Source organism: Oncorhynchus clarkii, chromosome 11 (assembly GCF_045791955.1).
Source record: "Oncorhynchus clarkii lewisi isolate Uvic-CL-2024 chromosome 11, UVic_Ocla_1.0, whole genome shotgun sequence".
NCBI classification, from domain to species: domain Eukaryota; kingdom Metazoa; phylum Chordata; class Actinopteri; order Salmoniformes; family Salmonidae; genus Oncorhynchus; species Oncorhynchus clarkii.
Window position 1 is genome coordinate 24,876,597 of NC_092157.1, and position 18,461 is coordinate 24,895,057.

General features: G+C 40.9%; 1 protein-coding gene across 4 annotated transcripts in view; it reads left to right on the forward strand.

The window, feature by feature from the left end:
* LOC139420403 (phosphofructokinase, platelet a) overlaps positions 1-13,589 on the forward strand; it is a 30,005-nt gene extending 16,416 nt beyond the window's left edge. For 2 of the 4 annotated variants that reach the window (XM_071170466.1, XM_071170462.1), the window contains exons 13-22: positions 430-576; positions 2,481-2,551; positions 4,952-5,039; positions 9,201-9,353; positions 9,956-10,120; positions 10,485-10,546; positions 10,736-10,847; positions 10,966-11,065; positions 11,995-12,100; positions 12,580-13,589. In XM_071170466.1, coding sequence (XP_071026567.1) covers positions 430-576; positions 2,481-2,551; positions 4,952-5,039; positions 9,201-9,353; positions 9,956-10,120; positions 10,485-10,546; positions 10,736-10,847; positions 10,966-11,065; positions 11,995-12,100; positions 12,580-12,739 — 1,164 coding nt within the window. In that variant the 3' untranslated portion in view covers positions 12,740-13,589. Of the gene's footprint in view, positions 1-429; positions 577-2,480; positions 2,552-4,951; positions 5,040-7,510; positions 7,664-9,200; positions 9,354-9,955; positions 10,121-10,484; positions 10,547-10,735; positions 10,848-10,965; positions 11,066-11,994; positions 12,101-12,579 lie in introns of all 4 variants that reach the window. The other 2 variants (XM_071170464.1, XM_071170463.1) reach the window with 1 other exon arrangement.
* The last annotated feature ends 4,872 nt before the right edge of the window (positions 13,590-18,461 follow it).

Consider the following 18,461-nt stretch of genomic DNA (forward strand, 5'->3'; position numbering starts at 1 on the left):
TAAGTCAATCACAGGTCATGAGTTCTGCATGATGACAGAAAGTCAACATTGTTTTATGTTTGCTCAAGTTTCCCCTCCCCATATTCCTATAAAATCTATAACAGGAAGGATGTTTATTTTGCACACAACTTACACTCCAAGTCCATTTTCCAGTGTTGAGAATGTTTTTCATCAGTGTTGCCTCTTCTAACATGTTTCTAATGTGTCAGCGTGGTCTATCTCTGTCTGAGCTAGCAGGGGGTATGCCTATGACCTAGCCTTAACATGTGTGCATAGGGCCAGAAAACAATTATCTAACCTGCCCAGCTCTGTTGCCCCTTTCCCCCTTCCCAACCTAGCTCTGTTACCCCCTGCTTAAAAGTTAAATATATATATATTTTCAGTTGACAGTTTTGGTAATGGTGTATCCTGTTCCCCTTTTCCCTGCAGAGTAACTTCAACATTGCTGTGCTGAATGTGGGAGCCCCCGCAGCGGGCATGAACGCTGCTGTCCGCTCTGCCGTCAGGGTGGGCATCTCTGAGGGACACAAGATGTTCGCTGTCAACGATGGCTTCGAGGGATTCTACAAGGGACAGGTAATCATAAACAAATATTCTTATGTTCTTCTAACAATTTATAACAGCTATAATTTGGATTAGAAGATGCCACACAGACTCAGAGATTCACTTACAATAATGTACTCTAGATTAGATTGACTGCAAACAAACACGGTTTGCCGCCACAGGATCGCTCATATCTCTGTTATGTACCATTTTGGTATGAAATGGGCAGATAAAATATGGACATGAATGAAGAAAAAAACAAAAAGAGAAAAGATGGCTGTCTAGCTGACAGTCTAGCTGACAGTTGAACAGCCATGTCACCTTTAGCTGTCCACTGACTCCATGGCCGTTAATGTTGAGGTGATTGATAGGTAGTACAAGCAGTAGGATAATCTGACCAGATTACTGTAAATCAATTACTTGGTCAATGATGTCACTTCCCCTCCCAAGTAAGAGCAGTACCACTCTGCACCTCTGCACGTGACATGGCTGACGCGTAATACAAATACTTCACTGGAGTAGGCTTGTTTTGTTATTGTCCCCCTGTGCCATTCATTTATAAAAGGGGATTCATTCCAATGAAAGACCATGATGTATCTTGTAAATCTAGTTCTACTGGTCTTTCCCTACTGGTACTGAACTAGAAATTCTCAGTCTCAGCTTTAGTTGGATCTAAATTCACTGCGGTAACACGAACAGTTCAGTACATGGATTTGAAGCACCTGCCCAGTAGTCCCTAGATAGCTGTATTTGACAATAATCACTGGTGAGTTTAGAATCCCCTCCTAGGTCTCTTAGACAGCTATGCACAGGTTTCTTAGAGAGGGTTATGTGCAGCTACAGTTGAAGTCGGAAGTTTGCATACACTAATGTTGGAGTCATTAAAACTTGTTTTTCAACCACTCCACAAATTTCTTGTTAACGAACTATAGTTTTGGCAAGTCGGTTAGGACATCTACTTTATGCATGACACAAGTAATTTTCCCAACAATTGTTTACAGACAGATTATTTCACATTATTTCATACTGCTCAGGAAGGAGACGCGTTCTGTCTCCAAGAGATGAACATACTTTGGTGCGAAAAGTGCAAATCAATCCCAGAACAACAGCAAAGAACCTTGTGAAGATACTGGAGGAAACGGTACAAAAGTATCTATATCCACAGTAAGAACAAGTCCTATATCGACATAACCTGAAAGGCCGCTCAGCAAGGAGGAATTTAGCTAAATACAGGGAAATACTTGAGGGAAACCTGTTTGTCTTCCAGAGATTTGAGACTGGGACAGAGGTTCACCTTCCAGCAGGACAATGACTCTAAGCATACTGCTAAAGCAAGACTCGAGTGGTTTAAGAGAAAACATTTAAATGTCTTGGAATGGCCTAGTCAAAGCCCAGACCTCAATCCAATTGAGAATCTGTGGGATGACTTAAAGATTGCTGTACTCTAGCAGAACCCATCCAACTTGAAAGAGCTGGAGCAGTTTTGCCTTGAAAAATGGGCAAAAATCCCAGTGGCTAGATGTGCCAAGCTTATAGAGACATACCCCAAGAGACTTGTAGCTGTAATTGCTGCAAAAGGTGGCTCTACAAAGTATTGACTTTGGGGGGTGAATAGTTATGCACGCTCAAGTTTTCCGTTTTTTTGTCTTATTTCTTGTTTGTTTCACAAACAACAAATAGTGGTAGGCATGTTGTGTAAATCAATACAACACCTCCTAAAATCAAGGTTAATTCCAGGTTGTAAGGCAACAAAATAGGAAGAATGCCAAGGGGGTGAATACTTTCGCAAGCAACTGTAAGGGCAACCAATACAAGTTACAGTAGGCTCCAATATTTTCTCAAGCATTTCGCTACATCCAGCAACACCATCTGCTAAACGTGGATGTGACCAATACAATGTGATTTGGTTTGTTTTGATTGTGTTTTTGTCCCTTCAGATAAAAGAGATCAAATGGGCAGATGTCGGAGGATGGACAGGGCAAGGTGGATCTCTGTTGGGAACAAAACGGTAACGTCTCCATCCCAAATGCAAACTTATTTGATATAATATCACTCACTTGATTATAATGTTATAATAGTTTATAATACAGCATTTAGAGAAGCTATATAATTTCTTCCATATAGCCAAATTTCCCCTATCAAGGTGTTTTGGTACTTCCCTTATGTGCTGCGCTTTTCTGTACGCTTACTATACAGTCAACTCTATCCTGCCCTCTATGCTTAGTGACAATAGCGGTAGGTGGATTGTTTGTCCAGATCTGCAATAGGTTAACTAGCAGTCATATCACATAGAAAGTCATTCAAATCTGCACAAATGTTCAATATGAATCCACAAGAAAAACATAGAAGAGTAGCTGATAGGCAGCAGAGAGGCTGGTGCGTCATTGCGCATGAAAGAACAGTAAACACATGAGACACACAGCTCAAAAAGCTCCCGTATTGATCTTGTTTAGGCCATACACATTTCATTTGATATATAACGGATGCCCCTCTTCACATTTCTCAAAATAGTAAAAAAAAATAAAAAATAAAAAAAGTACATTACATTTTTATGAAAGTATATATTTTTTTTAACAATTCTTTGATGTGCATGCAGTTGGGGTTTGGTTATATCCCGTGAATCGAATGATGGGAATCAAAATAATAAATTGTGAATCGCAAACAGTAAAAAAAAAAATGTTGGGGGCTGTAGCATTCCTTTTGAATTGTTGCTGTAAAACTAATTTTGTATATACTTTAAGTTGATTTAGACATTCTGTTTATCGGACATTGCAAATCAATAGATGCTAGTAGTCAGCCTGTATTGTATTTTTTTCTCTCGCTGACTGTTATGCAGTGAAATCTGTTATACAGTTAAATAAATGTGTATGGGACAATATAATTATCCTACCTAGACTAGCCTACAACACTACAATGCAATGAATATTTGTACAATTATTGTTTTGAGTACAATTCTACTCTAGGCTGTAAACTGCAGTGAAAATGTAATTTGAATAATGGCACAAAAGCCCTGATATTTAAATGTTTACTTCCATTAATTCAATTTTAAACAGTTGTGGGTCTACTCTCAACAGATTATACAGTCCAGAAAGGCACAGTACAGGACAATCGGTCTGTATTTTTACTTCTGATATGGATGCGCTGTCTGTTGCCCATCATCATTCTTCCAAGTTGTCCTTCGGCCTCATAGGCCTATCTATGCGCACCGCAGGCCCAGTTATTCAGGAAAGCTTAACAAGCGTTCTGCTTCCTTTCCGATCCGAGCGGCTGTTCCTTGACCTAGAACCTAATGTTTCAATATAGCCTAAATATTTGTCATTTAAAGCTGCTATATGTAACTCTTTTTTGGGCGAACCGACCAAATTCACATAGAAATATGAGTTATATATATGTCATTTGCATTGAAAGCAATTCTAAGAAGCGCTAGATATGTTCAATGTGCGCTATTTCTATGCCTCCCGTGTTTAACTTTAGTTTGTGCGTTTTTTTCCTTTGTACACCAGCTTCAAACAGCCAAAAATACAATTTGTTTGCGTTATGGAAAATATATTTCACAGCAGTTTAGATGGTACAATGATTATCTACACTACACTTACTTGTTTTGTCACAAACTGAAATTAGACGAACTAATACAATTTTAGCAACCAGGAAACGGCTGAGCGATTTCTGCATAGTACATCTTTAACTTTTAAAATGTATGACCTTTTTTTTTGTGTGGCATAAACGCAACCAGTCATAATGTTTCAAGCTGATTAGGCTACTTCAAAAGTCTCCTGTAGACTACCGGTTCACATTCGACTCCATTCTAATATCATTTCAGCATCCAAACTGCACACCGGCCATTCGGTGAATGGAAAGAAACATCTGTCACAAAACACCAGAAAGTTTAATAACATTCAGAGTTTGCCAAGCTTTTGAAACTGAGTAGAGAGGGATGTATTTTCTGTAAGTCGAGATTGTCATACTGCATTTGATTGTGGTGTTGAAAATACAAACCGTGATGAAGCGCTCAGAGTCGGTAATCGGAATGCAGTTATGCCTTGCTTATTGGTTGTGTGTGGTGCATTGGCACAGAAACCCGCTGGTGGAAAATCATTGAATTTATTTTATATAATTATAAATATAGCATCAAAATGTAGAAAAACTGATTCCCCCTAGATGATTATTGTCTGCAGCCAGCTCTGATTGTAGTGTAATGAGACGGGCAGGAAATGTGAACTCGACTGTGGTGGTCAGTGAACCCTCGACCTTCTGGCCCGTAGCCCAGGGTGGCATCGACTGTGCCTCAAAACCATGCTGAAGTGCAATTATTTTTTACAGTACACAGGTAGGGTCTCCTCCCCACCCCACACACTAAATGTAAAACTGTCTAACTCTTCTGTTGCTTTATCCTATTTTCTTTTTTCAGAACTCTCCCTGCAAAGCATGTTGAAAAAATTGCTGAGCAGATGCGAGCACATAACATAAATGCATTGTTAGTTATCGGAGGATTCGAGGTATGTTGACGCCTGTTGTTTTTGCTATATAGTAGATATTATTATTTCATGAATTTTGAGCTTTGTGTTAGATTTTATTTTTTACACATTTTTCATGTATTTTACAATATATACAGTACCAGTCAAAAGTTTGGACACACCTACTCATTCAAGAGTTTCTTTATTTGCATTATTTTCTACGTTGTAGAATAATCGTGAAGACATCAAAACTATGAAATAACACATATGGAATCATGTAGTAACCAAAAAAGTGTTAAACAAATCAAAATATATTTTACATTTGAGATTATTCAAAGTAGCCACCCTTTGCCTTGATAACAGCTTTGCATACTCTTGGCATTCTCTCAACCAGCTTCATGAGGTAGTCACCAGGAATGTGTTTCAATTAACCGATGTGCCTTGTTAAAAGTAAATTTGTGGAATTTCTTTCCTTAATGTGTTTGAGCCAATCAGTTGTGTTGTGACAAGGTAGGGGTGGTATATAGAATATATCCTATTTGGTAAAAGACCAAGTCCATATTATGGAAAGAACAGCTCAAATAAGCAAAGAGAAACGACAGTCCATCATTACTTTAAGACATCAAGGTCAGTCAATGTGGAACATTTCAAGAACTTTTAAAGTTTCTTCAAGTGCAGTTGCAAAAACCACCAAGCGCTATGAGGAAACTGGCTCTCATGAGGACCGCCATAGGAAAGGAAGACCCAGAGTTACCTCTGCTGCAGAGGGAAAATGTATTAGAGTTACTTGACATGCACCTCCGATTGCAGCCCAAATAAATGCTTCACAGAGTTTAAGTAACAGACACATCTCAGCATCAGCTGTTTAGAGGAGACTGCGTGAATCAGGCTTTCATGGTCGAATTGCTGCAAAGAAACCACTACTAAAGGACACCAACAAGAAGAAGAGACATGCTTGGGCCAAGAAGCACAAGCAATTGACATTAGACCAGTGGAAATCTGTCCTTTGGTCTGATGAGTCCAAATTGGAGATTTTTGGTTCCAGCCGCAGTGTCTTTGTGAGACGCAGAGTAGGTGAACGGATGATCTCCGCATGTGTGGTTCCCAACGTGAAGCATGGAGGAGGAGGTGTGATGGTGTGGGGGTGCATTGCTGGTGACACTGTCAGTGATTTATTTAGAATTCAAGGCGCACTTAACCAGCATTGCTACCACAGCATTCTGCAGCGATACGCCATCCCATCTGGTTATCCCATCTGGTTATCCCATCTGGTTATCCCATCTGGTTTGCGCTATCATTTGTATTTCAACAGGACAATGACCCAACATACCTCCAGGCTGTGTAAGGGCTATTTGACCAAGAATGAGAGATATGGAGTGCTGCATCAGATTACTTGGCCTTCACAATCACCTGACCTAAACCCAATTGAGATGGTTTGGGATAAATTGGACCATAGAGTGAAGGAAAAGCAGCCAACAAGTGCTCAGCATATGTGGGAACTACATCAAGACTGCTGGAAAAGCATTCCTCGTGAAGCTGATTGAGAGAATGCCAAGGGTGTGCAAAGCTGCCTTCAATACAAAGGGTGACTACTTTGAAAAATATTAAATATATTTAGATTTTTTTTGGTTACTACATGATTCCATATGTGTTATTTCATAGTTTTGATGTCTTCACTATTCTACAACGATGTAGAAAATAATAAAAAATCAAGAAAAACCCTTGAATGAGTAGGTGTGTCCAAACTTTCGACTGGTACTCTGTATTTGTAATTAAATTCATGATTCAAATGAATCATTCACATGTATTATACTGTAGATGTAAAGTATTAATATGTATATATAACTAATATATAACTTTGTAATGCTTATTGTGTGAGTTCATCATAGAAAACATTGTTATGTTGATTTTGCCAACCCTTTCCATCAATCTGCTTCTTTGTAGCGTTGGCTCGTACCCACCTGCTTTAATGCATAGCCATGCACATTATTTGGTACTTGTTGTTGCATCAAGTGCATAAGTAAATGAATAATCAGTTCAATTTAAGAATTTGAAAAAAACAGTTGGTTCATTGTTCAGTTTTTGATTTCAGTTCAAAACCTAGAATAGATCCTTTAGTTGAGGCATTCAAAACATTCAAATGAATAGTGAACCAACGGTCTGAAACTTAAAAGATAAGTGATCATTTGGTCCCACTGGAAAACACAGAATGCACATTAAGTCACACGTCATTTCACGCACACCTGTGCACTAGGCTCACCAGCTTTCTATATATGTGTATGTAAGAGTGTGTTCAATTGAGTTTGTGTGTGCCTGTGCGCGTGTATGCACGTGTGTGTAGGAACACTGTGTGTATGTCTGGAGTGGTACCTGTCTGTTTCACGCTGCTGTCCGTTGTGATAGACTTGGCTCTCCCCTTGGCATCCTTTCATGTCTCCTCCTCCCTGACTGTCAGTCTGCTTTATCAGCACCATCTCGTAACTAAAACCCCTGGCTCTGGCTCTGCCCTGCAGGCCTACCTGGGACTCATGGAATTGTTAGAAGCCCGTGGGAAATATGACGAGTTCTGTGTGCCCATGGTCATGGTGCCAGCCACTGTCTCCAACAATGTGCCGGGTTCAGACCTCAGCATTGGCGCTGACACAGCTCTGAACGCCATCACTGATGTAAGCGAGGCTGGAAAAAAAAGAGATAGCCACACCTACTTCCTGGTAGGCTCAGCCAATCACATAAAGGGGCAACGCTGACCTGGACCAACCCCCTCGGCCTTCCATTTACCAGCATCAGCCAATCAGCTATCACGATCAGCTATCCTGGCCAACATTTGCATTGATACAGTTGACAGGGCAAAAGGTTTTGGACCTGAATAGGAAAATGTTTTATATTTATCTACTGTACTAAATTTGACTAAATGTAACAATTGATTCAATAACACCGTTGCTGAAATTAACAACCATGCAGTGAATGTTGGCTAAATATTTCCCTCAGTTTATAACTAACAGATAAACATTCATTACACATAGTTTGAATTTGAATAAACATTATTGATCCCCAGAGGGGAAATTGGATGGCTGGTAAACCAAAGCCGAGTTGTCCCTAGCACTCCCAGGTAAGTGCGTAATGACATGGAGGCATGCTTTGACCGTACCTATGTGTCGTGGTGGCCACCATGTTTGCTCCAGCCTGCCCCTTGACTGTGTGTGTACCTACCTCATTAACAAAGACCAACGGTCAACAACGTTCAGGCTTTACACTGCTTAGTATTTAATAGAATGCTCTTTTACCCTCTAAAAGGCACAAACTAACATGCTGTAGTTGTTAGGTCGTGGTAGCTAAGTAGTTAGTAGCTGTTGAAGCTCTCACATTGATACTACGTGTGTGCTATTGCTAAGTTTGCATAACATTTTGTTTTTAGAACGATCCCGTAGTAAGTGTTTTGTGTAAAGATTACAGCAAAATGGTGAACAGTTCTTTTTTTTTTAGCACACGGTTAAATACTTTAGTGATTATTCATCCGCCAGAATCTAGTCCACTTCGTTTTTTTTTTTTACAAAGGTCCTTGTGATAGAGTTACTGTACAAGAGTCCTCTTTTTAAAGGATTGTATACAGCAGTTAGGCACAACATCACAACGTTGTTGTATGCAGTCCAAACAGCATGTTGTGAAACGACAAGGCAGAGGACCAGTCTGGGCTACAAGTTGACCGACATCTCTTCCTCCTTCATCTCCGTCCCCCCTCTGTCATCATCCTCATCCTCTGTTTGTGGACTTGACCCGTGCTTGCCCTGCCACCTGTGTGCCCCGCCTCCAGCCACCGTTTCGATTGGCTGAGGTACTGTAGGCAGTGTCACCGGCTGCATTGAGCTGCGAAACCCAAACAGACCTCTCTCTGCCTCTCCATCAGATGAATCCCTTATTTTTTCAACCCTCCAACCTCTCCACCCCCTCCTCTCACCTCCCTACCTCCTCTCCCAGCTCCTTACCGTAGCCTTTTCCTCCATCCTTCCCTCTCTCTTCCCTCCCTCCGTTCCCCGCCCTCCCCCTTTCTGCCAATGGGAAGCCATAGCTGCTATCACACGGAAAGAGCCCGGAATAGCAGGGTACACTCGATCAGTGTCTCCGAGAGGTGTGTTCGACTGTCTCTCAGTCAGAAGTCTCCCCCTGGTTGTCTAATGCGTGTTGTACTACTGCCTACTGCTTCAGGCGCTTGAGTGTCTTCTGCAGCTGTATGAGGCTCGGTCCAGCTATGAGGAGTTTTGCATCCCCATGTGTATGCTGCCTGCCACCATTAGTAACAATGTGCCTGGCACTGACCTTAGTATTGGGGCAGACACAGCCCTCAATTCCATCGTGGAGGTAAGGGACCCCCGCTAAGATCACACTACTTTGATGACTTATCGATTGAAATCTCTCTTCTAGATGTTTTACCTCTGTTACAAAATATCACAACATTTAGATGTGCAATGTTTAGACTGTATCACACACTGCATGTAATGTAACATGTTTACCACTAAACGGTATATACTTTTTTAGCCTTCTGCAGGTCTCCAGTCTTTTGGGGAATAGAACATTTTAGAACGAACGGGCCTATGTGTGCTTAGTATAGCAAGCAAGCCGTGTCTTGGTATCATAACCACTCAATGACCTGCGGCCGTATCAGAATGCTTTATGGTTGTCTGTTATGAGTAGGGCGGAGTAACGCTATGATGAGGGATGTACTATCACGAAGCCTGGGTTGACTTGTTCACATCAGATGGGTAAACATAGAGTGTCGTGAACAACCCAGGAATTCTCAACTTATTATGTATGAACAGAATGAGAAAGAAAATGAGTTCACATGTTTTAAGCACCTTCTGTTGTGGCAGTAGTCTGCCTGGAATGGTGTGTTTGTTCACTTGATCTCCCGACTAATGCTGTCGGCGTCTGTCTAACTCTGCGAGTGTGTTTGTGTGTGTCAGACATGCGACCGCATCAAGCAGTCTGCCAGCGGGACCAAGCGGCGTGTGTTCATCATTGAGACCATGGGAGGGTACTGTGGGTACCTGGCCAGTGTCGGGGGGTTGGCTGCTGGGGCGGACGCTGCCTACATCTACGAAGAACCCTTTGACATCAGGGACCTTCAGGTGAGACAAACGCACACTTAAACAAACAGGAATATATGTGCAAGTTCATTCAGAAACACCTCTCCCAAACCTTCAACTTGAACCCTCATAGCAGTCTCATAACCATGACATACTGTAAATGGAATATGTCCTAAGCAGTTATAACAGCTAACATCAGGTTATGACCATCTGCCTTTGCAGAGACTGTTGTTTAGGTAAGATACTCAAGTTGCTCTATTTGGCTAGCAGTGCAGTATTATAGTAGATCATGTGTAAGTGGAACAGAATGGATTTGTGCCCAATATAGATCAATGTTTTTAAGGTGCAGTTATGCTTTTTGCTGGTCAAGAGAAGGAACACTGACTCGTAGCATGTTTTCTTTCAGTCCAACGTTGAGCATCTGACAGAGAAGATGAAGGGAGCCATTCAAAGAGGATTGGTCCTCAGGTAACGCAGTGCACTGGATGTGTCCCAATATCTCCTTTTCGGTGAAGGCAAGAGAAAAGTGTACACTTTGGGAGAAAGGAGAGATAATTGGGACGTATCCACTCACTCACCGTCTCATTCAATCCCTCTCTCACTCACTCCCTCACTCACACCCTCACTCACTCCCTCATTCTCATTTTGGTGTGGCAGAAATGAGAACAGCAACGAGAACTACACGACAGACTTCATCTACCAGCTTTACTCTGAGGAAGGGAGAGGAGTGTTCGACTGCAGGAAGAATGTACTAGGACACATGCAGCAGGTAGGTAACTGTAGAATACTCTGTGGTTGCGTCCCAAAACAGATCCCTATTTCCTATAATGTGCACTACTTTTGAGAAGAGGAGAATATAGTGACAGCTGTTGTGATTGTTTTGAAAGGGAGGGGCACCATCTCCTTTCGACCGCAACTTTGGGACAAAGATCTCGGCCAAAGCCATGCTATGGCTCACCAAGAAAATGAACGAGACCTTCAGACAAGGTACAGTAGTAAAGACTGTAGTCATGCCAGTAGATTCCTAGTGTCCTCGGAGAAGATTGTGATCGTGATGCAGCACCTTTACCTGGATCTGTCATGGAGTCCTTCAATAACATTTTGGGGTGTTTTAGGTAGTTTTGTTCACAATGCATCCATCACACAGCAGATTTCAAATTCCCTCCGGTTTCATTTGCATATTTGTTATTTAATATAATGTGTAAGGGCTATGTTGAACACTTTGCATGATGAAATTGCAAGTAACTATTCCATAATAAATGTGACAATTGCGCTTATACTGCACTATAAGTGCATACCACATCATGTAAATCATTTTTTATATTACTTATTTACTAAGTAAATAAATAGTAAAATAAGTACTATACTAGTTTCTTGATTAAGGCTAACGTTAAAACATTACATTCTTCTTTGTTTTTTTGTCTATTTGTTTGTGCACATGGATGACATAAGATGAAGGTAAATTACTTAATTAATTGACTCTGGCTCCATGACCATCTATTTCATTAGATCTAGTTCCATGTCCCTTTACCCATCATGCCCTTGTAGGGTTACATGTCTCAAATAGAGTTTAGTTGGTGTTTGTAGCAGTTGGAGGTTCTGTTAGAAAAACTAGAGCAGGTATTATATTTTGATATAATTTCTGGATCTGTGTATTTTTCTTTGGTTTGCTCTTATTCAGCACACTGTTGCAAGACTCGTAGATGTTTCCTTCTGTCAAACCTAAATTAGAACAGTATTCCCCTTTCCCATTCAAACATTATCCTAGATCCATGTAGACAGTATAGTGACATTCCAATTGTAGGAAGTTGACTTACCAACCATTACCATAATAATGTACTGGAAACTTGGACCATAACCGTGAAGTGGCATATAAACCATGGATGAGTGTGTGACTGCTGACTGTTGTTTTGTAGGGAGAGTGTTTGCCAACACAGAAGACACGTGCTGTCTGTTGGGGATGCGTCGCAGGGCCCTGGTCTTCCAGCCCGTCGTACAGCTGAAGGATGAAACTGACTTTGTGTAGGTCACTTTACCTCTGACAGCTTTTGTCACTGTACAGCACCCCCTGACAGCAACACCTACACCTTAAGTCCTACAAACTTGACTCAGTTACACCAGCTCTGTCAGGAGAAATGGGCCAGAATTCACTCAACTTATTGTGGGAAGCTTGTGGAAGGCTACCCAAAACGTTTGACCCAAGTTAAACAATTTAATGGCAATGCTACCAAATACTAATTGAGTGCATGTAAACTTCTGACCCACTGGGAATGTGATGAAAGAAATAAAAGCTGAAATAAATCATTCTCTCTACTATTATTCTGACATTCCACATTCTTACAATAAAGTGTTGATCCTAACTGACCTAAGACAGGGATTTTTTACTGGGATTAAATGTCAGGAATTTTGAAAAACTTGAGTTTAAATTTATTTGGCTAAGGTGTATGTAAACTTCCGACTTCAACTGTACAATCTCTCCCTCTCTGTCTGTCCCCCTGCAGCCACAGGATCCCTAAGGAACAGTGGTGGCTGAAGCTCCGCCCCCTGATGAAGATCCTGGCCAAGTACAAGACCAGCTATGACGTGTCTGACTCTGGCCAGCTGGAGCACGTGGTCCGCAACATCCAGCCCAAGGAGTCGGACCCCTCCGGGGCCATGTGAGCGTCTGTTGTCATAGGTCTGTCTGATTGTCCCCTTTAGAACAGGGGGCTGTCTGCGTAAAAGAGTACCAACTAGCAACAACCAATAGCAGCGTAAAAGTCCTCCGTTGGTCAGTTATCAGTCACTTTGTTTATTTTTCTGTCTGTCTTTCATTCGTCCCCAGTGTAAAAGTCCTCCGTTGGTCAGTTATCAGTCACTTTGTTTATTTTTCTGTCTGTCTTTCATTCGTCCCCAGTGTAAAAGTCCCTCCTTTTTTTGTTTTATTTACAAACCAGCGTATACAGTAGGACTAGGAATGTCTGTCTGTCACCATTGAGAGCTCTCCAGCCCAACTCCAGCGCTTCTGTCTGTTTTCACACTGACCCGCCTGCTCCAACAACCCATACCCCCTCAGACCACTGGCAATTTCTATTTCTGTGCGACAACTCAGTCGTCGTGTCTGTCCCCTGCCCTTGTCAGTCACTGTGGCTGTGTTGTCAATCAGTGACCCTTTGTGTTGAACTGTACTTTCTCCTTCCTCCTCTGACACCCTGATGTCTGTTCCCAAGACTAACCCGTCTGAGAATAGGTAACACCATACGGTAGATCTGCCAGTGTGAAGTTACTGGCCATATTTACGTACCTGTAAGACTGAATGAAATACAATGCTGATATTGGCTGTGAGTTTCACATCACACCTGTTTTGTTTTTGTTTTAACTTCATGTTAATTTGCTTGAAACATGGATATATTATACAACTACTATTTAGACACTACTTAAAGTAGGAGTCAAATGTAATGCACCATTAATTTAAATGTGTAAGGCCAATATTCCCCACACAATAAACATTATTAAACATGGAAATACAAAGGAACTGAAGTCGTTGCATTTGTTGTATCAATGGTCACATACTTGTGTATTTACTCAAACATACTAAAAAGTCATTTTAAAAGCCTTATGCAATGGGTTTCATTATACCTTCCTGGGCCTGTATTAATATAGTATCTCAGAGTAGGAGTGCTGATCTAGGATCAGGTTCTCCTTGTTCATGTAATCTATTCATTTCTATCTGAAAGACAAAACTGATCCTAGATTAGAACTCCTACTCTGAGACTCTTTATGAATAAGACCCTGATGATGAATCGATAAGATCCCATATGCATTAGATGCGTCATTGGGTTCATTGGTTTTATTTTCTTTGCCACCTGATGGCAGCAAAGTACTGTCTCTGTTCACTATAACATTACCTGCAGTGTAGCCGAGGCTACATTTTCCAACTAGGCGTTTTCCAACAAGCTCCCTACAATTTCTACCTATTCCATTCAGAACCATTTCAGAGCATGGGCTCTTGTAAAAAAATATATATATATTTCTTTAAAAGACATGAAAGCATGTGCCTGAATTTGTATGTCTACATAGCCACGATAATAATGAATTTATCTTTTAATTTAAAGGGAATTTCAATTTCCCTGAGGTGTATTAAATGTGTATACATGTAATAGGGTAATTTTTTTCACACCTAAATGGATTTGCTTTGCTAATCATAAGCAGTTATGTGAGCGTGTACACAGAGGGCTAAGACCACTGCAAAGTGACAGTCAGCAACACGAAATATGAATTCTACTCATAAAAGTTACCCATAACCACCATCTCTATTCCCTTGGGAATCAGCTTTAACTCAAACTAATATGATACATTAAACTACAGTGTAAGTCACTCATGCTTTCTTACAAAAGCGTTCGCTTTTTCATCATCATATTGTTTTCCTCACCTTCAGTGATGGGGGCTCGGGTTAGAGGGAGGTATTATTCTCCCATTGCTTCTCTGACCCTCCTAAAGCACGAAATTAGCAACTCCAATAATTTGAGTTGATATAAGAATGCAGAGGGGGCGCCTGTGGGGTCATATGCACATAGGTAATCAATAGTCATTACCTTTCATTTCTCCCCTCTTTCTGTTGTAAATTCACACACACACACACACACGCACACACACACACGCACACACACACACACACACACACACACACCTGATCTCATCGGGCTGATTAAAGGTTGCAAATGAAGGGTCCTCTCTCTAGTTATGTATCAAAGCCGCAACTTTGTCTTCATTTAATGTTGCATTCTCTTTAACCAAAGGCCCAATTACAAGATGGGACACTGAATCACTGAAATGGGCTGCTATGTTGACCTTTACTAGATGAAAAGCACATTTTCCTCTTTAAGTTCATACACTTGAATTGAAGGGATAATGAGGAATATTGGCAGAGAATTCTTCTCGCTGTAAATGGTGGATAAAGTCTACCCACCATGGGGCTAAAACAGATTACTTTGAAAGGTATTGTGATTACAAGAGTAACGACAGCCAATAAATCTTTTCTTGTGTTATTAAAAAAACAATATTTTCCTTTCAGATAAATCATGTATAAGTGACATGGGAAAGATTAATATTTAAAAATACTAGCATAGCTAATACATTGCAGCACAAATATCTGCCCCATGAAGGAACATGCATATTGCCTGTAGCTGTAGCTGTGGAAATGGATTGTAAGTACAATTCCTCTGTTCTCTGGATCCATGCAGGATTGGAATAGTTATACTACTGTGGTGCAGGTTGATTTAGAACCACACAGCTCTCGTTCTCAGACCCAGTTGAAAGATATATTGAACATGTTGCAAAGCACAGAGAAGTGTAGTGTTGGCTTAGGCAGGTGCAGTGAGTTGAACCTCATTTGAGTATTTTTACAATTTACTGAATGAGTGGATACTGGAGACTGGTCACTGGTCATCACACTTGGCTATTAAGGCTTCCATGAGGGCATGAAAAGCTGTAATTTTACATTGGTCTCTATGTTGTTTAACCTGCTACCTGTCCACTCATCCCTAACATAGTCATCACTCCATTATGTGGCATTTGCCTCAGAATTGATATGAGAAATCTACATGGAAAAGCAATTTTCTTTCATTTCTCTCACACACACTTCAGTGGCATCGGACAGATATAAGGAATTGTATTGGAGCCGCTAATGATGTTCGCTCTGCATCATTTAAAATGTTAATCTTTTGAAGAAAGCGACTTGGAGTCTGTGTCTTTATTTACTCGTCTGTATGTGACAGATAGAGAGAACAGAGTAGATGATATTGACGGTGGCGTTGTATTGCTGTATTTAATGAAAGGAGAGGAGCTTTAGTTGGCAGTCAGCTCAGAGACTGCAGCTGTCGTTTGATGTATTGGAGTTAATATCATCCTGACATTTCTCAGGACAGATTTTCATCGCAGGATCATCTATACTTTTGGACCTGTATGATAAATGATTCAGGACATTCATTTTCCTCTCTGTCTCATCTCTCCTTTCCTCTGTGTGAAGAATCAAAACTGTGTGTGTGTGTGTGTGTGTGTGTGGGCGAGTGTGTGGGCCAGTGTGAGCGTGTGCGTGGGCAGGTGTGCATCCGCATGTCTGTGTGTGTGGGTCTGTGCATGACTTTGCGTGTGGGTCTGTGTGAGAGAGAGAGAGCGAGACCCGGCGCGGCATGCGATGAGGAATAGAAGGCAGCATTAATGGAATTGACATTAATTTGACAGAGTGCTCGCTAACATGTGAAGTCACTCGCAGTTCATAAGAATAATATTAACTTGCCATTAGTATGCCAAGCGGCTGTCAAGCTTACCAGACGCCAGGCATTTTGGGAAGTCAGAGCCATGGCCCTGTTTCATTCTGGGGTTATGAGTGCATCCTGAAGCTATGCACAACAAGAAAACCCTCATTCCACTCACAGTCCCAGACGTAAATAGCCCACATTGTGAAAAGATGACAAAGATCCTGCTCTGGTATTGTAACCAATGGATGTATTGCAACACTGATACCCTCTGACCAACAGCATTCTCTGAATAGCTAAAAGCGTTAGTGAAAGGGTATCGATTAGGCAACAGGTTTAAGACCAAAACTGAGGCGGAATCAAGTTTTAATGTCACGTGCACAAGTAATGCAGTAATCAATATCAGTGTACACTGAACAAAAATATAAACGCAACATGTAAAGTGTTGGTCACATGTTTCATGACCTGGATTAAAATCCCTCGAATGTTCCATACTCACAAAACGTATTTCACTCAAATGTTGTGCACAAATTTGTTTATATCACTGTTTTTGAGTATTTATCCTTTGCCAAGATAATCCATCCACCTGACAGGTGTGGCATATCAAGAAGCTGATTAAACAGCATGATCATTACAGAGGTGCACCTTGGGCTGGGGACAATAAAAGGCTACTGTAGATTGTGCAGTTTCATCGCACAACACAATGCCACAGATGTCACAAGTTTTGAGGGAGCGGGCAATTAGCATGCTGACTGCAGGAATGTCCAACAGAGCTTGGGAGTATTTCTGTATGTAATAAAGCCCTTTTGTCTGGAAAAATGTATTCTGATTGGCTGGGCCTGGCTCCCCAGTGGGTGGGCCTCTGCTCTCCCAGGCCCACCCATGACTGCACCCCTGCCCAGCCGTGAAATCCATAGAGTGGGCCTCATTTATTTAATTCAATTGACTGATTTCGTTATATGAACTGTAACTCAGTAAAATCTTTGAAATTGTTGCATGTTCCATTTATATTTTTGTTCAGTATTGTACTAAAGATAACATACACTCTTAGAAAAAGGGTTCCAAAAGGGTTCTTTGCATTGGGATAGGGTTACACCAAGAACTGTTTTGATCAGAAGAATCCTTTTTGGAAGACAAGGGTTCTTGTAAGGCAAAGGGTTCTACCTAGAACCTTTAACATCCTAAGGAACCTTTTTGGAAGAACGGGTTATTTGATGTTTCCGTGGAAGGCAAGAAGGGTTCTACAAAGAACCATATAATATTTCCCGGCATGTGCTAGATTTTCAGATTTTTTTCGTTTTACTGTAATATTTGTGTTTTTGCATTTACATTGATTGGTTAATACATTTTATGCTACACAAAGATAAATAACCTACAGTTTTCTGAAATAAATCCAATCTGTTGGATTTATTGCACCCATTACTGAGATGGTTGTTCCAGATTTGATGATTGAGGCAGTCTCAAAGTTCTATCTTTCCTACCCTGGCAGTCATACTGAATGCAGGTCGTGGGTAATTTACAATTCCACTTGTTGGAATTGTAATAGGAATTACACATCACTTTGCAAGCCAGCATAATGTGACTTGCAGGCCTAATGTGGCATGTAGACCAGGAGATTCCTAACACCACTCTGTTAGGTTATACTGTAACTAGGCCCTCAAAGAAATTCCTTATGATATATATATAACGTATTCTCATAGATTATACAATTTTAAAAGAAAATAAGGCTGGTGGAACCGTTCCTAGAGGGTTCTAGGCAGAACCCTCTGCAAAGGGTTCTAACCCAGAACCAAAAAGGGTTTCTCTATGGGGACAAACTGAGGAATCATATATGGTTCTACTTAGCACCTTTTGTTTCTAAGAGTGTAAGGTAGAAGAACAAAAACATGAGAAATAAGAAATAATAAGAACTATGTACAGGGTCATTTCCTGTACCATAATTACAATGTGCAGGGATACTGAGGTAGATATGTATAGGGGTAAGGTGACTACAGTAGGCATCAGGATGTATGATAAACACAGTAGCAGCAGCATATATGATGATTGTATGTGAGTGTGTGTGCGTGTGTGTAGAGTCAGTATAAATGTGTGTGCGTGTTATTTGTGTGTGAGCAAATGAAATGTTTGTGTTGGAATGTCAGTGTGTG